This window comes from Diceros bicornis, chromosome 21 (assembly GCF_020826845.1).
Source record: "Diceros bicornis minor isolate mBicDic1 chromosome 21, mDicBic1.mat.cur, whole genome shotgun sequence".
Taxonomy (NCBI): Eukaryota; Metazoa; Chordata; class Mammalia; order Perissodactyla; family Rhinocerotidae; genus Diceros; species Diceros bicornis.
Genome location: NC_080760.1, coordinates 57,195,760 through 57,221,951, shown reverse-complemented (window position 1 = coordinate 57,221,951; position 26,192 = coordinate 57,195,760). Strand labels below are relative to the sequence as shown.

At 46.9% G+C, this 26,192-nt stretch overlaps 1 protein-coding gene across 6 annotated transcripts in view; it reads left to right on the top strand.

Annotated features, from left to right (window-relative positions):
- ARHGAP39 (Rho GTPase activating protein 39) overlaps positions 1 to 26,192 on the top strand; it is a 145,904-nt gene that overhangs the window by 60,482 nt on the left and 59,230 nt on the right. For 5 of the 6 annotated variants that reach the window (XM_058565187.1, XM_058565184.1, XM_058565185.1 and 2 more), the window contains exon 2: positions 6,565 to 6,729. In XM_058565187.1, the coding sequence (XP_058421170.1) occupies positions 6,650 to 6,729 (80 nt within the window). In that variant the 5' untranslated portion in view covers positions 6,565 to 6,649. Of the gene's footprint in view, positions 1 to 6,564; positions 6,730 to 17,785; positions 17,922 to 26,192 lie in introns of those variants that run through there. The other variant, XM_058565186.1, reaches the window with a different exon arrangement.

Genomic DNA, 26,192 nt, shown 5'->3' with positions numbered 1-26,192 from the left:
TTAAATAAACAAAAGCAGAAAAGAGCATGATTGAGCTGTGGGACAACTGGCAGAGGGCTAATATTTGTGTAACTGGAGTTCCAAAAGGGGAAAGGAGGGACAAAAACTATTTGAAGAAATAATAGCTGAAAAGCTTCCAAATTTGGTGAAAACTATAAACCTAGATCAAACAATCTTAACAAACCCTATGCACAAGAAATATGAGTAACATTACACAAGGCACATCATAACTAAATTGCCAAAAACCAGTGGTGAAGAGAAAAGCAGCCAGAAAAAAAAGACATGTTACGTTCAGGGGAACAAAGATACAGACACAGCACATTTCTCTGGAAATAATGCAAATGAGGAGACAATGGAGCAGCATGTGCAAGTGCTGAATGAAAATTGTCAAGCTAGAGTTCTATATCAGAGTAAGGATCTTTTTCAAATGAAGGTGAAATAAAGATATTTTCAAATATACAAAAGCTGAAAGAATTTAACACTAACAGACCTTCACTGCAAGAAATGTTGCAGGAAATCCTTCAGGCTGCAGGAAAATGAAACCAGATGGAGATCTGGATTTACACAAAAGGATGAAGAACCCTGGAAATGGTAACTACATAGCTAAACATATAAGATACTTTCTTAATATTTAAAACTCTTCAAAAGATAATTATTTAAATAAAGTAATAACAGTGTAGCAGAGTGGGGGGTTATAACATATATAGAATAAAATATATGACAAAAATGGCACAGAGGCCAGGAGAGGAGAGATGGCAAACTCATATACTTGACATGGTGTAATGTCACATGAAGGCAGACTGTGATGAATTAAATATGGACACTGTAAATCCAAATCATCTACTAAAATAGCAAAACAATGAATTAGGTACAACTGATAAGTCAACAGTGGAGATAAAACTGAATCACATAAAATACTTAATCCCAAAGAAGGCGGAAAAAGGGAACAAAGAACAGATGGGACAAATCAAAAACAAATAGCAGGATGGTCGACTTCAACCCAACTGTGTTGTCAGTCATAAATCTAGATGGTTTAAATGCCCCTATTAAAAGGCAGAAATTGTTAGATTGCATAAAAATGCAGAACCCAAATATATACTTGTTACAAATATAATATAAGGACACAAATAGGTAAACGTAAAAGGAAGGCAAGGGGCCAGCCCCGTGGCCTAGTTGTTAAGTTTGGCGCACTCGACTTTAGCAGCCCGGGGTTCAGTTCCCGGGCACGAACCTACACCACTCTTTGGCGGACACGCTGTGGTGGTGACCCACATACAAAATAGAGGAAGACTGGCACAGACGTTAGCTCAGGGCAAATCTTCCTCAGCAAAAAAACCAAAAAACAAAAAATGGAAGGCAAGAGACATACAATCCTAACACTAATGGAAAGAAAGCCGGGTTGCTATAAATAACAAACGTACTGATTTCAGAGCAAAGAAAACTTCCAGGTAAAGATATTTCATAGTGATAAAGAGGTGAATTCATCAAGAAGACACTATAAATTTTATGCACCTGAAAGCAGAACTGTAAAATACATGTAGCAAAAACTGATAGAACTGCACAGAGAAATAGACACATCCACAGTGATAGTGGGAGCTCTCAATACCACTTTCTCAGAATCGATAGAGCAGAGCGCACAGCAAGTCATATTGGTACCTCAGCCAGCTTGACCTGATTGACATTTAAAGAACACTCTGCCCAATAGCATGTTTTTTCCAGTGCATATGAACTATTTACCAAAGTAGACCATTTTTTCTGCACCAGAGGTTTTCTGACAAAAATAGAGTTAAATTAGAACCCAATAAAAATATCTGGAAAATCGCTAGCTATTGGGAAAGTAAATATCATACTTCTGTATAATCCATGAGCCAAAGGGGAAATTAGAAGGCTTTTGAACTGGATGAAAAGGGAAATACAGCATATCAAGTTGTGGGGTGTCAGGAGAGCTGTAATCTAAGGGGAATTTTATAATACTGAATACCTAAATTGGATTAAGATTTTAAAAGGTTGCACATCACTGAACTCAACTTTTACCTTAAACTAGAAGAAGCAAATTAATTCCAAAAGAATTCAAAGAAAGGAAATAATACAGATCAAAGTGGAAATTAATCAAAGAAAGCAGGAAAACAATAGAGAAAATTAATGAAGCCAAAAGCTGTCTTTTTTCAAGATTAGTAAAATTGACAAACTTCTGGCCAGACTGGTTAGGTAAAAGAGTGAAAGGATATAAATTACCAATAACAGGAACAAAAGAAATGGCATCACTACAGATTCTAGTGATCTTAAAAGGATAATAAAAGAACAGTATAAGAACTTGATGCCAATAAGTTTGACAATTATGTGAAACGGACAAATTCCTTGAAAGACAAAAGCCACTAAAGCTCACTCAAGAAGAAATTTAAAGCCTGGTTCTATTTCTATTAAATAAATTCAATTTGTGATCAAGAACCTTCCCACAAAGAAAACTGCATGCCCAGATGGCTTCACTGGTGTGTTCTACCAAACATTTGAGGAAGAAATAATAGCAATTCTACACAAACTCCCAGAAAATTGAGGAGGGAGGGAATACTTCTCAACTCATTTTATTATGCGTGTATTACCCTGTTACCAAAACCAGACAGAGACATTACAAGAAGAAAAAAGTACACGCCAATCTCCCACATGAACATAGATGCAAAAATTCTTAACCAAATTTTAGCAAATCAAATCCAACAATATATAAAAAGGATAATATGGGATTTGTCCAAGGAATCCAGGGTTGTTTTAACATTAGAAAATTATCAATGGACATCAACTATTGTGAAACTAAAAAAGAAAAATCATGTGTCTATTTCAATAGACACAGTAAAAACATTTTACAAAATCCGGCATCCATTCCTAATTTTAAAAGAACTCAGCCCACTGGGAATTCAAAGAAACTTCCTCGACGTGACAAGGGGCATTTATGAAAAACCTATGGCTGACATCATACTTAATAGTGAAACACTGGATGCTTTCCCCCAAGATTAGCAAGTCCACTTTTATGCATTCTATTCAACATCATACTGGAAGTTCTAAGAAACCAGTGCAATCAAGCAAGAAAAAGAGATAAAATGATCCAGACTGGAAAGGAAGAAGTAAAAGTGTTTGTGTTCACTGTTCACATGATCATCTATATAGAAATCCTAGTCCGGAAAAAAAAAAGGGCAATTAGAACTAGTCAGTTTGTTTAGCAAGGTTACAGGTACAATACCAATATGCAAAAACAAGTTACAGACACACCTTGGAGATGTTTCGGGTTCAGTTCCAGATGACCACAACAAAGCAGATATCGCAATAAAGCAAGTCGCATGAACTTTTTGGCTTCCTATTGCATATAAAAGTTATGTTTACACTGTACTGTAGTCTGTTCAGTGTGCAATAGGATTATGTCTAAAAACAGTGTACATACCTTAATTTAAAAATACTTTATTGCTTAAAAATGCTAACCATTATCTGAGCCTTCAGCAAGTCATAATCTTTTTGCTGGTGGAGGGTCCTGTAAAAAACACACCTGTGAAGTGCAGTAAAGTGCAGCACAATAAAATGAGGTCTGCCTGTGTATATTTCTGTACTAGCAACAAACAATTGGAAGTGGCTTTATATTTTGCTAGCATCAAAAATATGAAATACTTATGGATAAATTTGACTAAATATGTGTAAGATCTGTACACTAAAACCTACAAAACATTGCTGAAAGAAAGTAGACCTAAATAAATGGAGAGATATGACATGTTATAGATTGGAAGATTTGATGCTGTTATGATGTTAGTTTTCTTCATATGGATGTATAGATTCAACACAACTGCAATCAAAATCCCAGCAGGCTTCCCAATTTTGTAGAAGTTGAGAAGCTGGTTCTGAAATTCATATGGAAATGCAAAGGACCTAGAATAATTAAAACAACTTCAAAAATGAAGAGCAAAGTTGGAGGACTAACAGTACTTGATTTCAGACCCAGGCCATTTGGGGTCACCAAGACCTGGTGTCTGTCCCATATTGAAGAAGGCTTCCTGGAGGAGATGGTGCGTGAGGCACTCTGAAATGCGGAGGGCCTGTCAGGTGCATCGGGAGTAGAGATCTGTGCCGACCAGGTGTGAAGGATGGGACAGGAAGTGAAAGGGGGTACACAGGTGGAAGTGGTTGATTTGAGTTGCTTTTCAGCTTATGGTAGATACTTTTTAGTTTTTCAAAATTTGACTACCACTACAGTGTTTTTATTATTTTTTCTTTGTAAGGAAGATTAGCCCTGAGCTAATATCCGTTGCCAATCCTCCTCTTTTTGCTGAGGAAGACTGGCCCTGGGCTAACATCTGTGCCCATCTTCCTCCACGTTATATGGGACACCACCACAGCATGGCCTGACAAGTGGTGAGTCAGTGTGCACCCGGGATCCAAACCTGCAAACCCTGGGCCGCTGAAGCGGAGCACGTGCACTTAACCGCTACGCCACCCGGCCAGCCTTGTGTTTTTATTTTTAAAAAATGTTGAAGCCATACCAGAAGGTTACCTATTTTCTCTCAGACAGACAAGAAATTAGATATACTGGAGTTTCATTTTTTAAAATGGCATTTCCATTAGTCTTCAGCATTTACGTAAATAGTTGTGTGGACATTTGAGTGGCAGAAAGGAGAAGGCTGGGAGCCTGTCCTCCAAGTTGGCCTTCTCCAGCTCGTGAACTGAGCAGCTCAGGTTGGACCTGTGGCACTACAGTCCGTCTGGGCTTCAGAGAAAAAGTGTCTGCTTGGCCTGCAGTCTCTTCCCCTTGGGCCCCTGGCTGGCTGTGCCTCAACCTGGTGCTTTGAACCTGTTTTATTTCCCCTTAAATAGCACAGTTAGGGTCTGTGGATAGCCTCTTCTAGGGAGGGCCCTGGGACCAGCTGGGAGGGGGACAGGAAGCCAGGAGGCCAGCACGCCCAGCAGTGCCCCTGCTCCTTGTTTCTGCAGACTTTACTGAAGTGAGGCATGCATGCAGAAAAGTGTAAGAGCACAGGCGTGAAGCTCCATGACCTTTTCTAAACCAGCACTGGTGTGAACGGTGCCTCGCTGGAAGTAGAGCAGCACCACCCCTTGGGCCCCTCCTGTCACTTCCCGGCCCGGAGGCAGCTGCTTCTGATTTCCAGCAGCAGAGGCTGATTTTGCCTGGTTTGCGCTTTATGTAAGGGAATTATCTTGTGTGCATCCAGTCATGTCTGGCTTCTGTCTCTCACACTCTGTTCAGGAGCTTCACCCAGGTTGTTGTGGGTAGACTCTTGCCTGCACTTTGAGTGTCTTCTGGGCAGACCCCTGTGTGCACTTTGAGTGTCCATTCTGCTGTGATGAACATTGGCAGTTTCTCATTTTGGCCGTCATGACAGGGCTGCTGGGAACACTGTGTGCAGGTCTTGGTGAGCATATGTGTGAGCCTCTGCCGGCCTCCATTGCTAGAGGTGGAAGCCCTGGGTGGCCGGGCCAGGGGTGGATGTGCAGCTTTAGGAAATGCTGCCAACCGTGGTCTGGAGTGGGTTAACCAGTTTTCTGCAGCCCTGGATGAGCCTCCACATCCTTGCCAGCATGTGATAGGTTTTCTTTTCCATTTTCGTCATTTTGATGGGTGTACTAGTATCCCATTATGCTTTTAATTAGCATTTCCCTGGTGACTAATGAAGTTGAGCGTATTTTCATGTGTTTATTAGTCATTTAGATATTCTTTTTTGTAAAGTGGGTGTTCAAGTCTTTTGTCCAGTTTTCTATTGGATTATCTGCCTTTTTCTTATTTCTAGGAGTTTTTTATATGTTCTGGAACATGTCAGATTAGATACATACATATACACTCACCTATGCATGTGTAATGTACCGTGCATATTTTGCATAGCAAATAGTTTCCCACTCTGGACGTGCCTTTTCACTCATAATGGTGTCTTGATAAACAGAGGTTCTTAATTTTATTATCGTCCAATTTATTAATTTTTCTTTTGTGGTTAGTGGCGTTTTGTGTCTGGTTAAGCTATCTGTACCTACGGTAAAGCCCCAAAGATTTTCTTCTACGTTTTTTCTAGAAGCCTATTGTTTTACTTTTGACATTTAGATCTACAGGTTGTCTAGAATTGAGTTTTGTGTATTGGATGAGGTAGGGATCAAGGTTCATTTTTTCCCCACGTGTATGTCTAGTCAACACAACACTATTTTTGAAAAGTCCGCTCTTTGTCATAAATCAGGTGACCCTGCGTGTGCCTCGATTATTCTTGAGTGTGGCCCTGTGGTGGGTCATGCTGTGCACTTCGTGCCGTGGCCACAGTAGCGCCGGGTGGGTGGTGCTGGCCCTGTTTGGTAGCCAAGGACACTACATCTCGGGGCCTCAGGCAGCTTGCCTGTGGCCAGGTAGGGTAGGCAGGGCTGGGCCCCAGCTGGGGTTCAGGGGCAGGGCTCAGGGAGTGCGGAAACCCCGCTCAGGCCTGGGTGTTCCTCATTCTCGCCAGCGCACTGGGCTGTTATTGGTTCCTGAAGCCAAAGGTGTAATACGATGTTTTCTGAATTTACATGCTTAGAGATTCTGCTCTCTCACAGGGTGGCGCCTTCCCGACTGACACTGGAGGGGGCATCCCGATGACCCGCTGACATCCGTCCACTTGGTCCTCAGGAAAGGGCTGCAATGTCCCAGACTCAGGACTACGAGTGTGAGAGCCGTCATGCTGGCACGCAGGAGCCTCGGGTCTCAGGGTCTAGCACAAGGTAAGGAGAGGGCTCTGTGTGCTCAGTTTCAGAGGACTAGCTGAGTGGGATGGAGCGTCCTCTTCCTTTGGAGAAGGACTCGTGGCTTGTTAATGAGCGCTATGGCAGGGGTGAGCCGCTGTCCCGTCATCACGCCGCAGGACTGGGACCACTTTCCTTCAGAGGTGACTTGTGCATACTTCTGCGTTTGATGTCCCCGGAGAAGTGCAGTCCCCAGGTGTGGCCCCACTTCCTGCCGTAGATGCATGACCGAGGGAGCAGCTTCTCCTCACGAAGGTGGACTTTGTTGCCCGGGCTGGACATCCTGCAGGCCTTGTGGCTGAGCCCAGCTCCTTATGGGCCCTCTGGGTATAGATCTGTACTGAGGCAATAGCCATAGTTCGTCATTTTAATTTTTCTAATTTTTAACTTTATTTGGAAATAATTCCACACTAACAGAAAAGTTGTAAAAACAAGACAGTGCACTTGTGTCCCCTTGCCCAGATTCACCCTGGGTGGCCGTGAGGTGCTTCCCCTCCCTCCACACACAGTGCTGTTCTCTGAGTCATCTCGGGATGGGTCATGCCAGTCACAGCCCGGTGTCTGCTCACGTCCCTCAGGACAGTTGTCACCATGAGGAAATCTGCTGGTGCGAGGCTCCAGTCTCCTCTGCTGCCCTGTCCAGCTCTGGCAGCTGGTTCCCTGTCATCCTTTGTAGCATTTCTTGGCCCCTTTGGCATGCACTCGCCCCACCAGCTCACCCCACTGGGCTCACATCTGCTGCATCTAGAACATTTCCACAGCCTTTCTCTGTCTTTTGTGACATTGACACTTTTTAAGGTAATAGTCACCCTTTTTTAAGCAGAGCACTCAGTGTGGGTTTGTCTGATGGTTCCTCAGTGGAACGCCGCAGCGGTGTTGCATCCTTCTGAGGCTCCCTCAGGCCCACGTCCACCTGCTGCTCGTCTGCTGTCCCTGGGCACAACGGCTCCGCCGTCCAACCTCCTCATGGTTTTGGTGTTCTGACTGTTTCTTAGTCGGTCCAGTCTCTCCTGGGATTGGTGCAGAATGCCGACTTCCCAACCCCGGCACTCCTCCCACATCTGCACCCCACAGGAGCAGGACCCCCTTCTCCCTTTTCACGTGTTCACTTGTTCATTCTCGGTGTGGATTCACAAATTCCTTTCTGTTTTACATGGTATGTAGTTCATTCCCGCACTTAATTTCTTTGGTGCTCATGTTGTTACTGAACACCAATACAGGTTTGTTTACCTGCTACATGGGAGGGCAAATAACTGGAACGCTTGTGAAGGAAAAAGGTTTATTATCGAAAGGCAGCCAGACGAGGAAATGGGAGTTAAAACTCAGATCCACCTCCTCGAAGGGAAAAAGGTAGGGGTTTTTATCTGGGGTTTTAGGTAAGGGAGGGGGAGCATGTGGCCTTGGGGGCTGAAGTTCTAAGAGTCCTCTGCACAGGCACGACTGTCTTTCATATTTCTTCATTGCATATCTGCAGATTCGGGGGGTTCTATGTGTTGCATGCAGTGGATTTTTAGTCTGTGATGCCTGAAGTTTACAGTCAGTCATTTTAGCTTCTCAGTGCTCCTGCGAGATGTTCAGTCAGGCAGGGGACTGTCAGCAAGCTGCTCTCTTATCAGCAGTCCTCCTGTTCTGCAAGGCAAGCTCAGAAACTGTGGTTACTTTGTTTCCCACGTTACCCTTGTGGGTGCAGGCAGGGCGTCACTCTAATCCAGAGAAATTTTAACTCCTTCATTCTTGGTTTCTGTGTTGCTCCAGACTGGGCTGGTGAGTTCCTCCAGGCTGGCTCCTGTCTCCCATGTGCCTGTGATTCTTGGAGCTTTCCTTCCTTCTGGCTTAACAACATGCTCCAGGCATCTTGTGCTGCCCCACCCTGGAGTTAGCTATTTCTCTGAGGAGCCCTGGTTCCTTTTAAGGAAGGTGTACTGGAGGACCAGTCTGCGTGCGTGGTGTGTTCATGGCTTCTGCGGTGTGTTGGATTCCTAGCCCTTTAAGCACTGGCAGTCTAGGAAATGTATACACGAATGTGCACGTGAACATATACATGTGTAAACAAAATGCAGGCAGATTAGAAATGCTGAGTTCACACCATTACCTCCAATTCCAGTCCATTCCCATTCCTCAGTCATATCCCCTCTTCCTTGGTGAGAACTCTGTTCCCAAGAGCACCAGTGCATTTACTCATTTGCTGATCTGATAATATGTCCAAAATTGTTTCAGAATTGCTTTTCTCATTCCACTACAAAAATGTGTGTATATATATACACACACACTAAAAAAAGTTCAGGATTTGTTTTCAGACCCCATGCACACTCCACCCAGGAACAGGAACAGCATCTGGCCCTGTGCATACACGTTCCTGAGATTAGTCCTTTTCCCCCTTTGTTGTGGTCGTGATGGTCCCTGAAATACAATTGAGTTCATTTGTTTTAGTTTGAGTTTTTTCCTCTCCTTTTCCATTCTTACTGGTTTAATTTTGTTTTTTAAACATGTAGACCATTCACATGCTTCCAAAAGACAAAAGTATACAAAAGGTATATTCCTAGAATGGCCACTCCTCGCAGACCTTCTCCCAACCCCACACCCGCCTCTTGCGGGTAGGTTTCCTGGTTGATCTCGTGAGTGTCTGTCTGTAGGACCCACTGGATCCTGCCTCTTGGGTCACATAGCTCGTCCTCCTTTGCAACTTCCTGGTCGTGCGTGCACCAGGCTTGGTCCAGCCAGTCTCATGTTGGACATTTAGGCAGCTTCCAGGAGTCTGCAGTGAAGAGACTTGTGCTCGTGTAATTTGTGTTGTTGAAAGTGTGTCTTCAGGTGAACCTGGGCAAAGGGTTGCTGGCTTGGAGGTGTTGTCCATCATGTGCCCTCTGTGGTGTCCTGCGTGCTGCACCTGTCTGCCCACAGCCTCTGCAGGCCACTGCTCAGGCCTCCATGTGGTGCCTGGGGCCAGGGGTCCCATATGGCTGGGGTTGTATGTCTGATGCCAGGGGAAATGGCACGTCTTCCATATGTGACTGACTTTGTGAATTGTCTGTTCTTACCTTTTACCCATTTTTCTATAGTATTTTTTGGTTTTTCTTCCTCAAATTTATATATTAAGAACATGAGCCCTTTATCTGTAATTTGTATTGCAAATATTTAATATTTTCACCAAATGTATCCAAAAAGCCAAAATCTTTTTTACTTTGCAATTTATTGATCTTTTCTTTTAGTGCATCTAGATTTTCAGGCACCATTAGAAAGTTTTTCCCTTCACCCAGGTTAGGAGCAAAGCACAAAGCTTTCTTATGGTGCTGGTATAGTTTGGTTTTTGTGTTCAGATCCCAGATCCACTGGAGTTTATTCCTATGTGTGATGAGGGATGGGTCTGACTTTTTCATTTTCTGAATGCTAGGGAGTGGTCCCAGCACCATTTATTAAAGGCTGCCTATGCCCTGGTCTGAGATGTCTGTCCTAGGTTTGCATAAGGAACTCGGTCTGCTTCTGCCCTTCTGGTGATCCCACTGACCTCTGTGCACGTGCCCAGCCACACCCTGACTTACCAGGGCTGCGCAGTGCATCTGTCTGCTGCTCTCTGCCAGCTCTCCTCATGCTGACTCTCCCTACGGTTCATGTGCCGTCATGGGGCACAGGCAGCACCTGGCAGAACACCAGCAGCCAGCTTGTCTTCCCACAACACCCATGCCACTGGGTTCAAAGTTTTCCTCTTACGGACAGTGCCGCAGAGGGCCCTGCAGGTGGTCAGGCCACAGAGCACCTGTGTGTATGATCCTGCACCTGTGGGCGTGGCTGTGCCTCACACTGAGGGCTCCGTGGCAGTTGCAGGGTTGGTGCCTCAAGCCTGCAAAGATGCCAGATGCTCTCCGGAGTGTTCTGCCTGTTCCTCTCACACAGCGTGCCTGCTCCACCAGAGTTTTCGTTTTGGTCAGTGGTCAGTCTGTGGTTTTAGTGTCCATGCCTGATACCTGGGAGATTGAGCGTCTGTGTGTTAGTGGCTCCTCATTTTCCTCCTCTAGGGCTTATCTCGTCCTTTTTCTCTGTTGAATCATTTGTCTTCACCTCTCTGATTGCTGGACTTGCCTGTGTATTCTGGATAGCAGTCCTGTGTTGATTACAAACGTGGAATATTTTGTCTTGGTTTGTGCTCACATTTTCGTGTTGGTTCTGACTTTGATGAGCAGACGTGTTAAGCTCTGGCGTAGTCTGTCTCACCATCTTTTCTCTGTGCTTTTGTGTCTTAGTCAAGACCTCTTCTTACCATATGATCCAGTTATTCCACTCTTGGGTATTTATCCAAAGAACTTGAAAACACCAATTTGCAAAGGTACATGCACCCCTGTGTTCATTGCAGCGTTATTCACAATAGCCAAGACTTGGAAGCAACCTAAGTGCCCATCAAGGGACGAATGGATAAAGAAGCTGTGGTATATATACACAATGGAATACTACTCAGCCATAAGAAACGATGAAATCCAGCCATTTGTGACAACATGGATGGACATTGAGGGTATAATGCAAAGTGAAATAAGTCAGAGGGAGAAGGTCAAATACCGTATGATTTCCTTCATTAAGTAGTAGATAATAACAACAATAAACAAACACATAGGGACAGAGATTGGATTGGTGGTTACCAGAGGGGAAGCGGGGAGGGAGGAGGGTGAAAGGGATAATTCGGTACATGTGTGTGGTGATGGGTTGTAATTAGTATTTTGGTGGTGAACATGATGTAATCTATGCAGAAATATAAGTTACAATGATGTACACCTGAAATTTTTACAATGTTATAAACCAATGTTACTGCAATAAATAAAAAATTAAAAAAAAAAAAAGTTTAGTACAAAAAAAAAAAAAAGAGGGAAGGAGGGAAACAGAGAAAAAAAAAAAAAAAAAAAAAAGACCTCTTCTGCTAACTGAGCTCGTGAAGCCCTTGTGAACGCTCTGAGGCTTTGCCTTCCGCATGCGTCACTGTGCGCCTGCCAGGGCACTCTTCCACGTGGCGGGCGGTTGCCTCCCCAGTTTGCCATGCCATCTCTCCCCCGAGGGTGCGGATCTGCGAGGGGCTCTCTGTGCTGTCCAGGCGTCCATGCTTGAGCTCACTGCCTTCCTCGGCCTCCTCCCAGGTCTTGATACCTACCCCTCCAGTCCTTTTCAGAAACGCCTCAGCTCTCATTGGTCGTTTGTTCTTCTGTATGGCGTTCATCTGCCCCTTACTCAGAAAAGATGTCCTGTTGGCATTCTGACTGGTGGTGTGTTGAGATTACAGGCTAATTCTGGGAGAAACGCCAGCTGGCCGGCTGTGGGGAAGCTAATGCCCTGGCCCCTGATGGAGGCCTCCTCCTTGGGGATGTCAGGTCCATCATTCACCCTGGAGATTGTGTGCCCTGGTTGCATGTTCCCAGGACCATGCCTTGCTATTGTCTTGCTCCTGTGACGCCGTCTCTTGTCCTCGGTCTCACTCTCTCACGTCCTTTCCCTGAGGTCTTAATGCCTCTGTCATCCTCGGTGCTCAGAGCGCTGGTCTTGCCAGGTGCGGAAAGTGATTGTGCTGCTCTGGGTTGTCCAGTTGCTTCTCTGTCTCCTTTGGGAGTGATGGTAAAACCAGAGTTTCTGTGGTTTCTTGGCTTTGATAGTGCACCGAGGTGTGAGAAGCATCAGCTCTGCTGTCGCTCTTAGGGAAGGACTGTGGCTGCCCTGGTCGTGGCTGAGAACCCCAGTCTGTTTGTCAGTCTCACTGCGGTGTTGTGCCGACCCCGTGCCTGACCATCCCCCTCACCGCATCCCCCACCCCCGTCGCTCCGGGACGTCGTGAGAGGAGTTGCTGATGCCGCTGGGCAGGCTCAGGAAGGCACAGGTGCAAGTGTCCTGGGGCTTTGAGTTGTGACTGAGATGGTTTGTTGGGGATCGCTTGGGCCAAGGCCGGGAGGAGAAGGCCGGGAGGGCAGTGCCCAGCTGGTGGAGGGTGTGCATGCTTCTCCCTGTGCCCACGGGCCGCAGGTGGCCAAGCAGGCTCAGGCTAGACCTCTAGGTCCAGATGGAAGAAAGGACGTCACGGTCAGTCCAGCGGTCTCTGCCAAAGCCTACGGCAGCACGCAGACATCGGCAGAGCAGACAAGGCCCGTGGGTTGTGGAGCACCACGCTGGGTGTCTCCTCTGTCGTGCTTCATGACCAGTTTTCAGTAGGTACCAGCTTCCTGTTTCCTGAAACATGGAAACCTCTCTGTGTGCTGAGCACCACCCGGCTGTGGGCAGGGCCGTGTGTGTGCTGCCTTCACCTTCCCAGGCAGTGCTCATGGCTCTGCCCAAGGTTCCGCACACGCCACCCTCCTGCCCTTTTGGGGGATGACCAAGCCCAGGCCCCAAGTTAGGAACTGGGGCATGGCACCAAGCAGAGTCCCCCAGTTGGAGGGAGCAGAGGGGTTTGCCCTCTGGGCAGGGCTGTTGGGGAGGGAGACTCAGCATCGCATGGCTGTCCTGGCAGGAGGAGGGCAGATGGCAGATGCTCGCAGGGGCAGTGAGGCCGGTGGTGCGAGAGGGGTGCAGAGGGCCCACGAGGGCCCCACTGCTTCTTCCGTGGGGACTTTGTGGGCTCTCCACCGGTCCTGAGGTTTTGCTGTTAGGCTGCTGTCTCCGTGGATGAATCCGTGCAGTGGGGAGAATGGGTGTGGTGTCTGCTGGGGTCTGGGACTTGGAGTCTTTATGGTCACAACAGCTGCCTTTAGGGAGTAGGAGAAGGACAAGACAGCAACCGTGCAGAAGGATGTTGTCCAGGGAACACTGTGGCCTGTCAGATGATGGGGTGATGGGAATTCAGGACAGAGGAGGACAGACTGTTCATGTAAAATCTAAGGAGAAGTGAGGTCTCTGCCAAACACTGGCATTCCGTAGAAGGGTGGATGAGACCATGAGGGCCCTGCTGGCCCCATAAACCACGAACTTTGCAGGCAAGAAGGGGGCAAAGAGAAGAGCAGGGGCTGCCAGGGGCACTGAGGCAGGCATGCGCGTGTCTGGGGCTGATGCTGAGGAGGGTCCACGGCCCGGAAGGGACCCTGGTGTGGGGGTGGCCAGCGGGGGCAGCCATGGGCTCAGCATTTGCCAACGCCCCAGCGCCCACTCAGGCCGTGGCCAACTCAGATTGGAGGCCAGATGTCATTCCTGCCCCATCGGCCTCTGGAGCACATGCTCCATTCCTGGACAGCAGCCGTCCTTCAGGAAGTGTTGGACCTCTGCTCCCCTAGCCTCCTCTCTGCTTCTCGTGGCAAGCGCCCCACCCCACTGCCCCTGTACCTGCTGGGCTCCCCTCCAATGGCAATCCTTTTTTTAATCGAGATATAATTCACATAGCATAAAACTCACCCTTAAAAGTTTACATTCAGTATTTTTAGTACATTCACAAGGTTGTACAAAAATGTCCAGAACATTTTTAGCACCCCACAAAGAAACCCCTTTCCCTTAGCAGCCACTCCCTTCCCCCTCCCCCAGCCCCTGGCAACCTCTCATCTACTTTCTCTCTGTGGATTTTTCTGTTCTGGACCATTTAAATAAACGGAATCACAAAATAGATGGTCTTTTGTGACCAGCTTTTTTCACTCAGCATAATGTTTTCATGGTTCATCCATGTTGTAGCCTATGTCAGGGCTTCCTTTTTATGGCTGAATGGTATTCCATTGTGTGGGTATACCACATTTTGTTTATCTGTTCATCAGGTATCAGACACTTGGGTTGTTTCCACTTTTTGGCTGTTATAAATAATGCTGCTGTGAACACTCATGTACGAGTTTCTGCGTGGATACGTGTTTCCATTTCTCTTGGGTATTTACCTAGATGCGGAATTGCTGTGTCAGATGGTAACTCTATGTTTAACTTCTGGAGGAAATGCCAAACTCTTTTCTAAAGTAGATGTACCATTTTACATTCCCACCAGCAGTACATAAGGGTTCCAATTTCTCCACATCCTCTCCAACACTTGTTGTTATGGTTTTTAAAAAATTATGATTATAGCCATACTAGCAGGTGTGACATGGTCTTCCATGTGGTTTGATTTGCGTTTCCCTGATGACTAGTGATGTTGAGCACCTTTTTATGTGCTTTTTGGCTTTTTGTATATTTTCTTTGGAGAAATGTCTATTCAGGTTTTTTTGCCCATTATTTAATTGCGTTATTTGTCTTTTTATTATTGAGTTGTAAGAGTTCTTTATATATTCTGGATACAAGTCCCTTATCAGCTATATGATTTGCAAATATGTTCTCCCATTCAGTGGTTGTCTTTTCACTTTCTTTTTTTTTATTGAAGTATAGTTGACATACAATATTATATTAGTTTCAGGTGTACCACATAGTGATTCAACATTTATATACATTACGAAATGATCACCACAACGTCTAGTAACCATCTGTTATGGTGCAAAGTTATTACAATATTACTGACTAAATTCCCTATGCTGTACATTACATCCCCATGACTTACTTATTTTTTAATTGGAAGTATGTACCTCTTAATCCCCTTCACCTATTTCTCCCATTCCCCATCCCCCTCCCCTGTGGTGACCACCAGTTTGTTCTATGTACCTGTGAGTTTGTTTCTGTTTTGTTTTGTTTTTTAGATTCCACATATAAATAAAATCATACGATATTTGTCTTTCTCTGTCTGACTTATTTCAGTTAGCATAATACTCTCCAGGTCCATCCATGTTGTTGCAGATGGTAAGATTTCATTCTTTTTTGTGGTTGAATTACATTCTGTTGTATATATACCACATCTTCTTTATCAGTTCATCTATCGGTGGACACTTAGGTTGCTTCCATACCTTGGCTATCGTAAATAAAGCTACAGTGAATGTAAGGGTGCATTTGTCTCTTCAAATTAGTGTTTTTGTGTTCTTTGGGTAAATACCCAGAAGTAGAATTGCTGGATCATATGGTAGTTCTATTTTTAATTTTTTGAGGTACCGACATACTGTTTTCTATAGTGGCTGCACTAATTTACATTCCCACCAACAGTGCACAAAGGGTTCCCTTTTCTCCACATCCTCACCAACACTTGTTATTTCTTGTCTTTTTGATAATAGCCATTCTAACAGGTGTGAGCTGATGTCTCATTGTGGTTTTGGTTTGTATTTCCCTGATGGTTAGTGATATTGAGCATCTTTTCATGTGTCTGTTGGCCATCCGTATGTCTTCTTTGGAAAAGTGTCTGTTCAGGTCCTCTGCCCATTTTTTTAATCCGATTGCTTGTTTTTTTGATAGTGAGTTGTATGAGCTCTTTATATATTTTGGGTATTAACCCCTTATTGGATATATGATTTGCAAGTATTTTCTCCCATTCAGTAGGTTGTCTTTTCATTTTGATGATGGCTTCCTTTGCTGTGCAGAAGCTTTTAGTTTGATGTAGTCCCACTTGTTTATTTTTGCTTTTGTTGCCTTTGCCTGAGGAGATAGCTCCAAAAACATATTGCTAATAGTGATGTCAAAGAGCTCACTGTCGGGCCGGCCCTGTGGTGTAGCGGTTAAGTGCGTGCGTTCCGCTGCTGATGGCCCGGGTTCAGATCCCAGGCGCGCACCGACGCACCGCTTGTCGGGCCATGCTGTGGCGGCGTCCCACATAAAGTGGAGGAAGATTGGCATGGATGTTAGGTCAGGGCCCATCTTCCTCAACAAAAAGAGGAGGATTGGCATGGGTGTGAGCTCAGGGCTGATCTTCCTCACAAAAAAAAAAAAGAGAGAGCTTACTGCCTATGTTTTCTTCTAGAAGTTTTATGGTTTCAGGTCTTTTCACTTTCTTAGAGCACAGAATTTTTAAATTTTGATCAAGTCCAATTTGTCTATTTTTCTTTTGTTGCTTGTACTTTTGGTGTCAAATCTAAGAATCCATGGCAATATCCAAGGTCATGGAGATTTACCCCTGTGTTTTCTTCTAAGAGTTTTATAGTTTTAGCTCTTACATATTTAGGCCTTGATCCCTCTTGAGTTAACTTTTGTATATGGTATGAGGTAGGGGTCCAGCTTCATTCTTTTGCATGTGGATCTCCAGCTGTCCCAGCACCGTTTGTTGAAGAGTCTGTCCTTTCTTCAGTGAATGGCCGTGCACCCTTGTTGTAAGAATCTGGAAGGCAAAAAATGCATTTGGTCACGCTTGTGTCCCTCTCACCTGGTAAGTTGCCTGGCATGTACTTGACACTCATTAAGTTCGTTCAGGAAGTATTTATTTGAACAGATCATTGTCTGCAAGTAAACGTCTCCAAGAATTGGGGAAAACAGGAAGGTCTCTTTATGTTGACTTTAGTATACACCACACCCAGCAGACGGGAGAGCTGGGGCCAGGATGGCTGCAGACTCAGCCCTCAGGTGTCGCCCCACCGCCTCAGTCTGAGCCTGGGAAATGGCCGTCATCTTATATCCTTCCACCAGTATCACCAAATGACTTATTTTTTCCTTCCCAAGTCGTTTTAAATACTGTTGCCAAATACGTCTTTCTCAGTCTCGGCTCCGATGGTGTCCGTGGGCTGCTGCCATCTGTCTGTCACTTGTAGTGTCCCAACCCCTCCTCCCAGCAGCAGAGCCCCCAGGGCAGTTTCAGCAGTTTCTCTGTTACACACCTCGTTGCCAAGTGTCCTTGCACTGTGCAGTCCCCACTGACTGAGTGCTGGGCGTGGACAGCACTGACCCCAGAGATGAGGTGCGTCTTCTCCCATCTGCACAAAGTCCGCTCTCCCGACCTGCCCAGTGGGAGTCTGGGTGGAGGAGCTGACTGCCAGCCCACCCCAGCTCTGCTCAATCCCCGCCTTGCTCTGCGCAGTGTCCCCAGGCTCCCCATCCTACATGCGTTCTCTGTTTCTTAGTTTCTCGAGAGTCTTGGTTAAATGCCATACCCCAGGAGGTACCCAGAACATTCTTCTGAAAAAGTGGGGGTCCTGCCCACGCACACACAGGAGCACGCTAAAAAGGGAGCAAACACTATTCTTTGTTCAGAGAGAATTATAACCATTAAATTCATTTGAAAGTGTATTTAAAGCAAAAGTAATAATTGGTGTTGCTTCTTTAGGGCTTAGAGTGTTCAGTTCAGGGCTTTCGGGGCTTCTCTGCTCGAACAGGCCTCCTTTCGGGAGTGTCAGGACTGCGTTCTGGTCAAACCCAATGCTGTGAGCCAGGAGAGAAGAGCAGCGTGGCTGTGTGAGGAGGTGAGGTTCGGGGGGCCCATCGTGGGGCAGCTGCCTGTGGGGGGCCGTGGGTGCCTCACTTCCTTCCTGTGGGGAGCGCCAGAGGTGCAGCACATTGGCTGAGCCGTTGGTGCCCCGTCTCCCAGCCACTGGTCGCCTGCAGCCTCTCTGCCCCCGCTCAGGGGTCCATGTCCCCCCCTCCCCTCCCGTCTCCTGGCCCTTGGGGAACACACCCGACCTGCCCATGGGGCGGGCTTCTGCCCTGCCTTCCTGAAGCCTCCATCCTTGCTCCCCATAGGCCAGCCTGAGTGAGATCATGTCAGGCCTGTCCAGAACCTTTCAGTGGCTTCCCTCTTCACCCGAGCGAGACCCACAGCTCCTGCCCTGACCCGCATGCCTCTGCCTATAGGTGCCTTCTTTGGGGTCACCTGACTTTGTCCCTGCACTCCCTTTTCTTCCTGCAGTGGAGAGAGCCCTTGGTCAGCCAACCTGTCTTCTTCGAAGCCCCAGCAGGTCCCTTTCCTGTTCTTTAGCCCATGCAGATCAGTGCCTCCAAGCATGGGGCTGCCACCCCTTAGGGTCCTGATGTCCGCTTGGTGAGAGAAAGGAGGCGCCCATGGGAGGGGCTCCATGGGCCGGGGCTGCCAGCTCTTCCGTGAGCAGAGCCCGGCAGGTCAGGAAGCTGACAGCGGGAGCCGTGAGCTTTACTGGACGTGCACTCCATCCCTGAGGTGGCCTGGTGAAATGACCCGACTCCCAGGTTTAGAAGTTTGCTCCATCCTCATGTCGAGAATGGGCAGCCAGCAAGCAGCCGGGTGATCCAGGCAGGAGAAGGCAGGAGTTGAGGGGCTCAGTGCTGCGCCGGGAGGCAGCTCCCAGCAGGGAAGGGGGTGCACATTCAGGACGGAGTGGGGAGGCAGGGCTGGTGTCATTCCACTCAGTGTGCCTGGGCAGTTGGGAAGCCGCTTTTGGCATGAGTGACAGGTCAATGGTCATGGAGGCTGGACCTGGGAGGGGCATCCTTGGGGGACAACGAGGACCCCAGGGCACACACGGGGGCCTGCTGTGCCGCCGTCTGCAGAAACTGGCCTTGCCAAGGTCACTAGTGGTCAGAAGCCACATGTGACCCAAGGGGCCCCAGAGATGGCCACGCCCCAGCAACACTGCTGATGGGTCTGCCTCCTCCTCACCTTCCGGGACACCTCTCCTGGCCTCTGTGCCTTGTGCCATCTGGTGCCTAGAACATCTGCCCAGTCCTTCTCTTCCTTCTACAGATGACCAAAATGTGGTGGGGAGTGGTCACGGGCAGGCACAGAGCCCAGACGGCCTCCCCTGAGAGCAGCCCAGTACGACTGCAGGTGGAGGAAGGTGGGAGGGGTGCAGCTTGCAGAGAGGTGGGCTGGTTCCCCGATTACGTCGAGTGCCTCCCTGTGCCAGGCGCTTAGGATGTCACAGTCCTGGGTTGAGACTCAGAGCAACAACGCCCAGAGAGGCAGTGATCCCCTAGAGGGGCACTCGATGGGGCTCTGGGAGCCGGCACTGTGTACCTGTCAGTCTCCTGGAGCCCGAAGGTTTCATTGATGGGAGTGTGACAGAGAGGGAGTGGAATCAGGGTGAGGGGCCAAACCGTGCACTGAGGGACTCAAGGGGAAGCCACTGTTAAGGGAATCCCCGCCATCCCTTGGGTTCTCCGTGAGGCAGTCATTAACATGTTCACAGAGGGGAGGGGGTGAGAGAGAGAGGTGAGGCTTGGGAATGCTGATCATTTTGTGTTGTACCATGGACAGTGTGGTGGGGCCTGGAGTGGCTCCTGCAGAGGTGTTGCACCATGCTGCCCATCCTCCCGTCACAGGGTTTCCTCCAGTAGCACTTAACAGTCCTGCTACAGGAGCACAGAAGGACATGGGGCTAATCCAGGGCTAGAGGTTAAACACACAAGGAAACAAGGCGTAATGAGTAAGGCTCAGCAGGAACAGGCCCATAAAGATGCCAGTATTGGAATTATCAGACACAGAGTAGCTGTTTTTAAAGAAATAAGCTTGCACATGTGTGCAGAGAATGGGAAACCCTAAAGAATGACAACGGAGATTTGGAAAAGAACTGGCAGATTAAACACAGCCAAAGAGAGAATTAATGAAGTAGAAAGAAGAACTTGGCCGGCCCTGTGGCTTAGCGGTTGGGTACGTGCGCTCCGCTGCTGGCGGCCCACGTTTGGATCCCGGGCGCGCACTGACGCACCGCTTCTCTGGCCATGCTGAGGCCGCATCCCACATACAGCAACTAGAAGGATGTGCGACTATGACATACAACTATCTACTGAGGCTTTGGGGGGAAAATAAATAAATAAATTAATTAAAAAAAAAAAAAAAAGAAGAACTGAAGAAATAATCTGGTAAGCAGCAGAAGAGACAGAAATGTGAAGTGTGAGCAACATGGAGGCCCAGGGGCTCCTGTGACAAGTGTGACGAACCTTCTACGTGAGTTCCAGAAAGAGGCAAGGAGGTGGGAGAGGGGTGGTATTTGAAAAGATGATGGTGGAAATTTTTCCAGAATTACTAAAAGATATCAACCCTCAGATCCAAGAGTCCCCCAAATCCTTCATTTCAATAATTAAAAATGAACCCAGGGGCTGACCCCGTGGCCTAGTGGTTAAGTTTGGTGCGCTCTGCTTTGGCAGCTCGGTTTTGGTTCTCGGACGTGGACCTACACCACTCGTTCGTGACCACACCATGGCAGCAACCCACATACAAAATAGAGGCAGACTGACACAGATGTTACCTCAGGGCTAGTCTTCCTCAGCAAAAAAAAGAGCAAGATTGGCAATTGATGTTGGCTCAGGACCAATCTTCCTCAGCCCAAAAAAAAAAAAAATTAACCCCCACCTGAATCCGTATCATAGTAAACTACAGAAAACATAGAAGGAGAATTATTCATTCCAACCATTTATCTGCCAAATTGTTTGTTTTCTACATAGATAATCAACGTTATATCATATGCAAATGACAATAGGTTTGTTCCTTGTTTATTCACAAGTGAATCTACAGTAAATTATTACAGTCAATAAGAAAATTTAGCAAAATTGCTTATAAAAATAATATACAAAATAAATTGCATTTCTGTACACCAACAACAATCAGAAAATTATTTATAAAATTAATGATGCAAAAATTGAAACATAACAGGCAGGCCAGGATGTAGAGTAATAGGCAGTGCTGTGTGCGGCTCGGGAAAGCACGTCGGCGACCTCTGGACAGTTGCTGTCCACGCCTGGGGCCCAGCATCCCACTTCTGCAGTCTACTGTACATGCTGCCAGAGTTCACATACAGATCTTCCTTGACTTAGGATGGGGTTACATCTGATAAACCCATCGTTAAGTTGAAAATGTGTTGAATACACCTAACCTTCAAAACATAGCTTAGCCTCACCTACCTGAGTGCTCAGAACACTTAGAGTAGCCTGCAGTTGGGCAAAATCCTCTAATACAAAGCCTATTTAATACAAAGCCTATTTTATAATGAAGTGTTGAGTATCTCATGTAATGTGTTGAATACCATTCTGAAAGTGAGAAACAGAACGGTTGTATGGGTACAGAGGGTTGTAAGTGTGTCAGTTGTCTACCCTCATGATCGCGGCGCTGACTGGGAGCTGTGGCTCGCTGCCGCTGCCCAGCATCACGAGAGAGCATCGTACCACATATCGCTAGCCCAGGAAAAGATCAAAATTCAAAATTCGAAGTGTGGTTTCTACTGACTGCATATAACTTTCTCACCATCGTAAAGTCGAACTTTTATAGGTTGGGGACCATCTGTATAAGGACGTTCACAGCAGAATTGTGAGAAATAGCCCCACAGAGCAAACAACTCGAATGTCAGCAGTAGAACTGATGAGTCCAGTGCGGCAGGTTTATCCCGTGCACTGCTGTGCACCGTGAGCTGGAGCACGCTGCAGCTGCACAGACCGGCATCACTGAGTTTCAGCTGAAAATGAAAGAAGCAGAACAAAATTATGCAGTTTTCTTGCATGAATATATGGTTAAAAAATAGACACACCTAAACTAATTTGTTTACGGTTATCTTCAAAGATGGTAAAACTATGAAAGCAAGGAAGTGGTTGCCTTAAAACTCAGGGTAGTGGTCTCCTCGAGGTGGACGGAGTGTGAAGTGGGGACGTCTAGGGTGCTGCCTTGTTTTATTTCTGGAGGAGTGGTTGCTATACAAATGTCAAAACATAATTGTTCATTATACTTATTTTTGTGTTCTATACATTTTTCTGTATATGTTATATGTCATGATTTTATTTTTAAAGGAGTAAATATACCATTTACAATAGCAAGTGTGTGTTTGTGTATGAAACCTAGGACTAAATCTGACAAAAGATGTACATACCCTTTAAAGAAGACCTAAATGAGTGGATACACCATCATTTGAGTGGAAGACTAAGTCATCAGAAAGACGTCTCTATTCTCCTGGAGTAGGTCCAGAGAAGGTGCCAACTGTGTTTATGCATGTTGACAAGCTGTTTCTAAAATCCAGAGGAAAAAGCAAGGGTCAAGAATAGCCACACAATGTGCCTGAAGAAGCAGAGAAGTGGGGACTTGGCACAGCTGTCGTGGTTAAGACAATGTGGTGCTAGTCGCAGATGGATTGACCAACAGAGCCAGCAGAGAGCTCCGACGTAGGTGCCCCGACACTGTCCTTCATGGAGGGATGGATGCTGCGTAACAGACTGTCCTGAGACCCCTGGGTGTCCATGTGAGGAAAATGAAATTTCACATGGTAACTAAATGAATCCAGCTAGATTAATGACTTCAATATGAGAGGCCAAGTTATAAAACTTTGTCAAGTCAATTTATTGGAGAATATTTTTGCCCTAGAAATAGGGACTATTTCTTAAACAAGGTAGAAGAGAAATCGTGAAGAAAAAGATTTATAAGTTCAACTATATTAAAATTAAAAACTTCTTTTCATCAAAAGGCAAAAGGCACCATAAAGAGAGTGAAAAGACAAGCCACAAATAGGAGAGAGATTTGTAACACACACTGCCAAGAGGGATTACTATTGAGAATATATGTGTTTTAAAAATACAATTCCTGCAAACTAGTAAGAAAAAAGATTTTAATGGGCACAAGTCACATGTTTCTAGTAAATGAGAAATATAAATGGCTCAGGAATATGAGAAAGATGCTTGACCTCATTAATAATCAGGAAAAATTTAAAACCACATACATGGGAATTCATTATACTAATCTATTTTTGTGTGTGGTTGAAAATTTCTGTTATAAGATTTGAAAAAAATTAGGTAAGTAAAAAAGGGAGAAAAATGTAAAATTGTGCCAAATTCCATTACTCCTAGATAACCCCTTTTAATATTGGCTTTACCTTTCTAGCATTTTCCTACACAAATAATATACATATAAACACTTATGTTAAGGCTTTTTTTTTTTTAAGGCTATATAAATTTGTTTAATTATTAATTGTGAAAGTCCATCCCTGTCATTAAGTCTGGATTCACATTAAAACACCGCCCCCCCCCCAGGGAAAGACTGTTGATCACACACACCCCTACACACAGAGAAAGACCATTGATCACACCCCTACCCAGGGAGATACCATTGACTTCACACCCCCAGGGAGATATCATTGATCACACTCCCCTCCCACAGGGAGATAACATTGACCACACCCCCCCCACGAGGAGGTAACATTGATCATACCCCCCTCCCACAGGGATATACCATTGACCACACACCCCCAGGGAGAGACCATTGATCACACCCCTCCCAGGGAGATAGCATTGACCACACCCCCCCAGGGACATATCATAGATCACACCCCCCACACACAGGGAGATAACATTGGCCACACCCCCAGAGAGAAGCCCTTGATCACACATCCCACAGGGAGATACCATTGATCACACCCCCCGACACACACACAGGGAGATAACATTGATCACACCCCCACAGGGAGATACCATTGCCCACACACCCCCCAGGGAGAGACTATTGATCACACACCCCCCCCAGGGAGATACCATTGACCATACACCCCCACGGAGAGACCGTTGATCACACACCCCATATGGAGATACCATTGATCACATCCCCCCCCCCATAGGGAGATACCATTGATCACACCCCCCTCCCCCCACAGAGAGATACCATTGATCACACCCCACAGGGAGATACCATTGATCAACTATCCCACAGGGAGACACTATCAATCACATGTCCCCCAGGGAGAGACTGTTGATCACATATCCCTAGGGAGAGACAATTGGCTGCACTCCTGAGGGATGTGCTGCACAGGGCAATAGAAAGTGTGCAGACATGTGATGGAAACATTGTGCACTAAATCTTTAGTATTTTAAAGATGGACACTGAAAGTCTTGTTATATGCCACAGTTGAAAAATGCACTGTATGGAAGATAATGTACCTGTTAATTTTTGTCTCATTATAAAAGTAATCTGTGAAAATTATAGAAAACTTGGAAAATACAGAAAAGTGGAAAGAACAAAAGGTACTACCATGATGCCACCACCCATAGCAGCCACTGCTACCATGACAAACTCTTTATTATACAATACTTAGGGTAGAATTCCAACTAATAAATGTAGAAGGGGTGATGGAAGCCGATAATCAGTATTTAGCCGACACCACAGTAATGATTGTTTCTGGCAAGAGTCATCAGTGGATGCTAAAATAGTGCGTGCAAGTGTGATGAGAAACAGGATATCTACACAAAACATCCCCCACCAGACGCGTCCTAATCACCAGGAGAAAGAGCAGCAGTGTGGTGGTGGGGATGCCTGGGGTACCGCCACCTGCTGTGGGACAGAGCCCCCTGCCCCCAGACGCTGTCCTGCGTGCTTCTGCCAGACGCGTGCAGAGCCTCCCCAGCTTGATCCCTGCACATCTTCTATGGGGTGGTAACGTGGGGAATCAGGACGAAGGCTGTTTTTTGAACTTTTTGTAAACCTGAAATTATTTCTGTTATGGACTGATCATGTCCCCCCAAAATTCGTGTTGAAACCCTCCCTTCATGGGATGGTATTTGGAGGTGGGGCCTGTGGGTGATTAGGTCCTGAGGGTGGGGCCCCATGAGGGGATTAGTGCCCTTAGAGTGGTGAACTCGCTGCGAGCTCTGCTCTCCACTGCATGAGGACACAGAGATGGTGCCGCCCCGCCTGCAGCCTGGAAGAGGGCCACACCAGGACCCGACCTGCTGCACCCTGAACTCAGACTCCAGCCTCCAGAACTGTGAGATGTAAATGTCTGTTGTTCATAAGCCGCCCGGTCTGTGGTGTTCTGTTACAGCAGCCTGCATATATCAAAACAAAAAGTTAAAAATGTGAAAATAAAAGGGTATGATTAGTAGTACCAAAAGTGGCACAGTTCCGTCAAAGATGGGAAAGTGCTGTTTGTGGAGGCCTCACTGGCTTGAGCAGGAGTGTGGGCCGGCCTGCAGTCACAGGCTGAGTGTTAGAGGGAGCCAGGTGGGAGGGTGGCAGGCAAGCAGTCGAGGGGAAAGAGTGAAGAATGGGGTGCCCTGGTCGTCAGTGAGGAATGTGTCTGTTTGGGAAGGGCCCGTGCTGGGCAAACAGGACAGGTCGCTCCCTGCACTGGATCCTGTGGGGTGGGGTGGGGTCTCCACATTGCCCATGTGTGGGATCAGGGGCACGCCCAGCCAACATCCCAGCTTCCTGCTTTCCTGGAGCAGCCGCATCAAGCAGAGCGCCCTCTTACCCTGGGCACCGCTCGTGGTCCTGGGACACATGGTCCCCAGCCCCCTCCTCCTCACTGCCTCCCTCGCCTGTTCCTGGCTTCCCTTTGCTTCTGAGGCGAGCTGGGCAGAGTTGTCTCCTCGACCTCTCCCTCCCTTCTCTCATAAACCCTGCTGCTTCTCAGGGTCGGCTGGGCCCCACGGGTGGATCCTGTGTTGGCATTTTCTGCTCCAGCCTTCAGGATCCCCAGGGTACGCCCTTCTCTCTCTGCTCCTCCCTCATCTCCTGCCCTCTCCATGGCAGCACGTGCCATCCACGTTCTCCAACTCACTGTGCCCCTCAAAGCCCCCCACAGCAGAGCCCCATCCCATAAGGCGGCCCTCCCCACATCTTCTGCCCCGCCAGGCCTGCTCCGTTTCATGTTCTCCTCCTGCCTGGCCTCACTGCGCTGTGCTGAGCACCCACACTTAGGCGCTGGCTGAGACACGGGCCCAGAACTCACCTGGTCCTCCCCGAGGGCTCCTGGAAGGGTCGGCCAATCCAGAAAGAGGCCCCAGAGCCTGCAGGG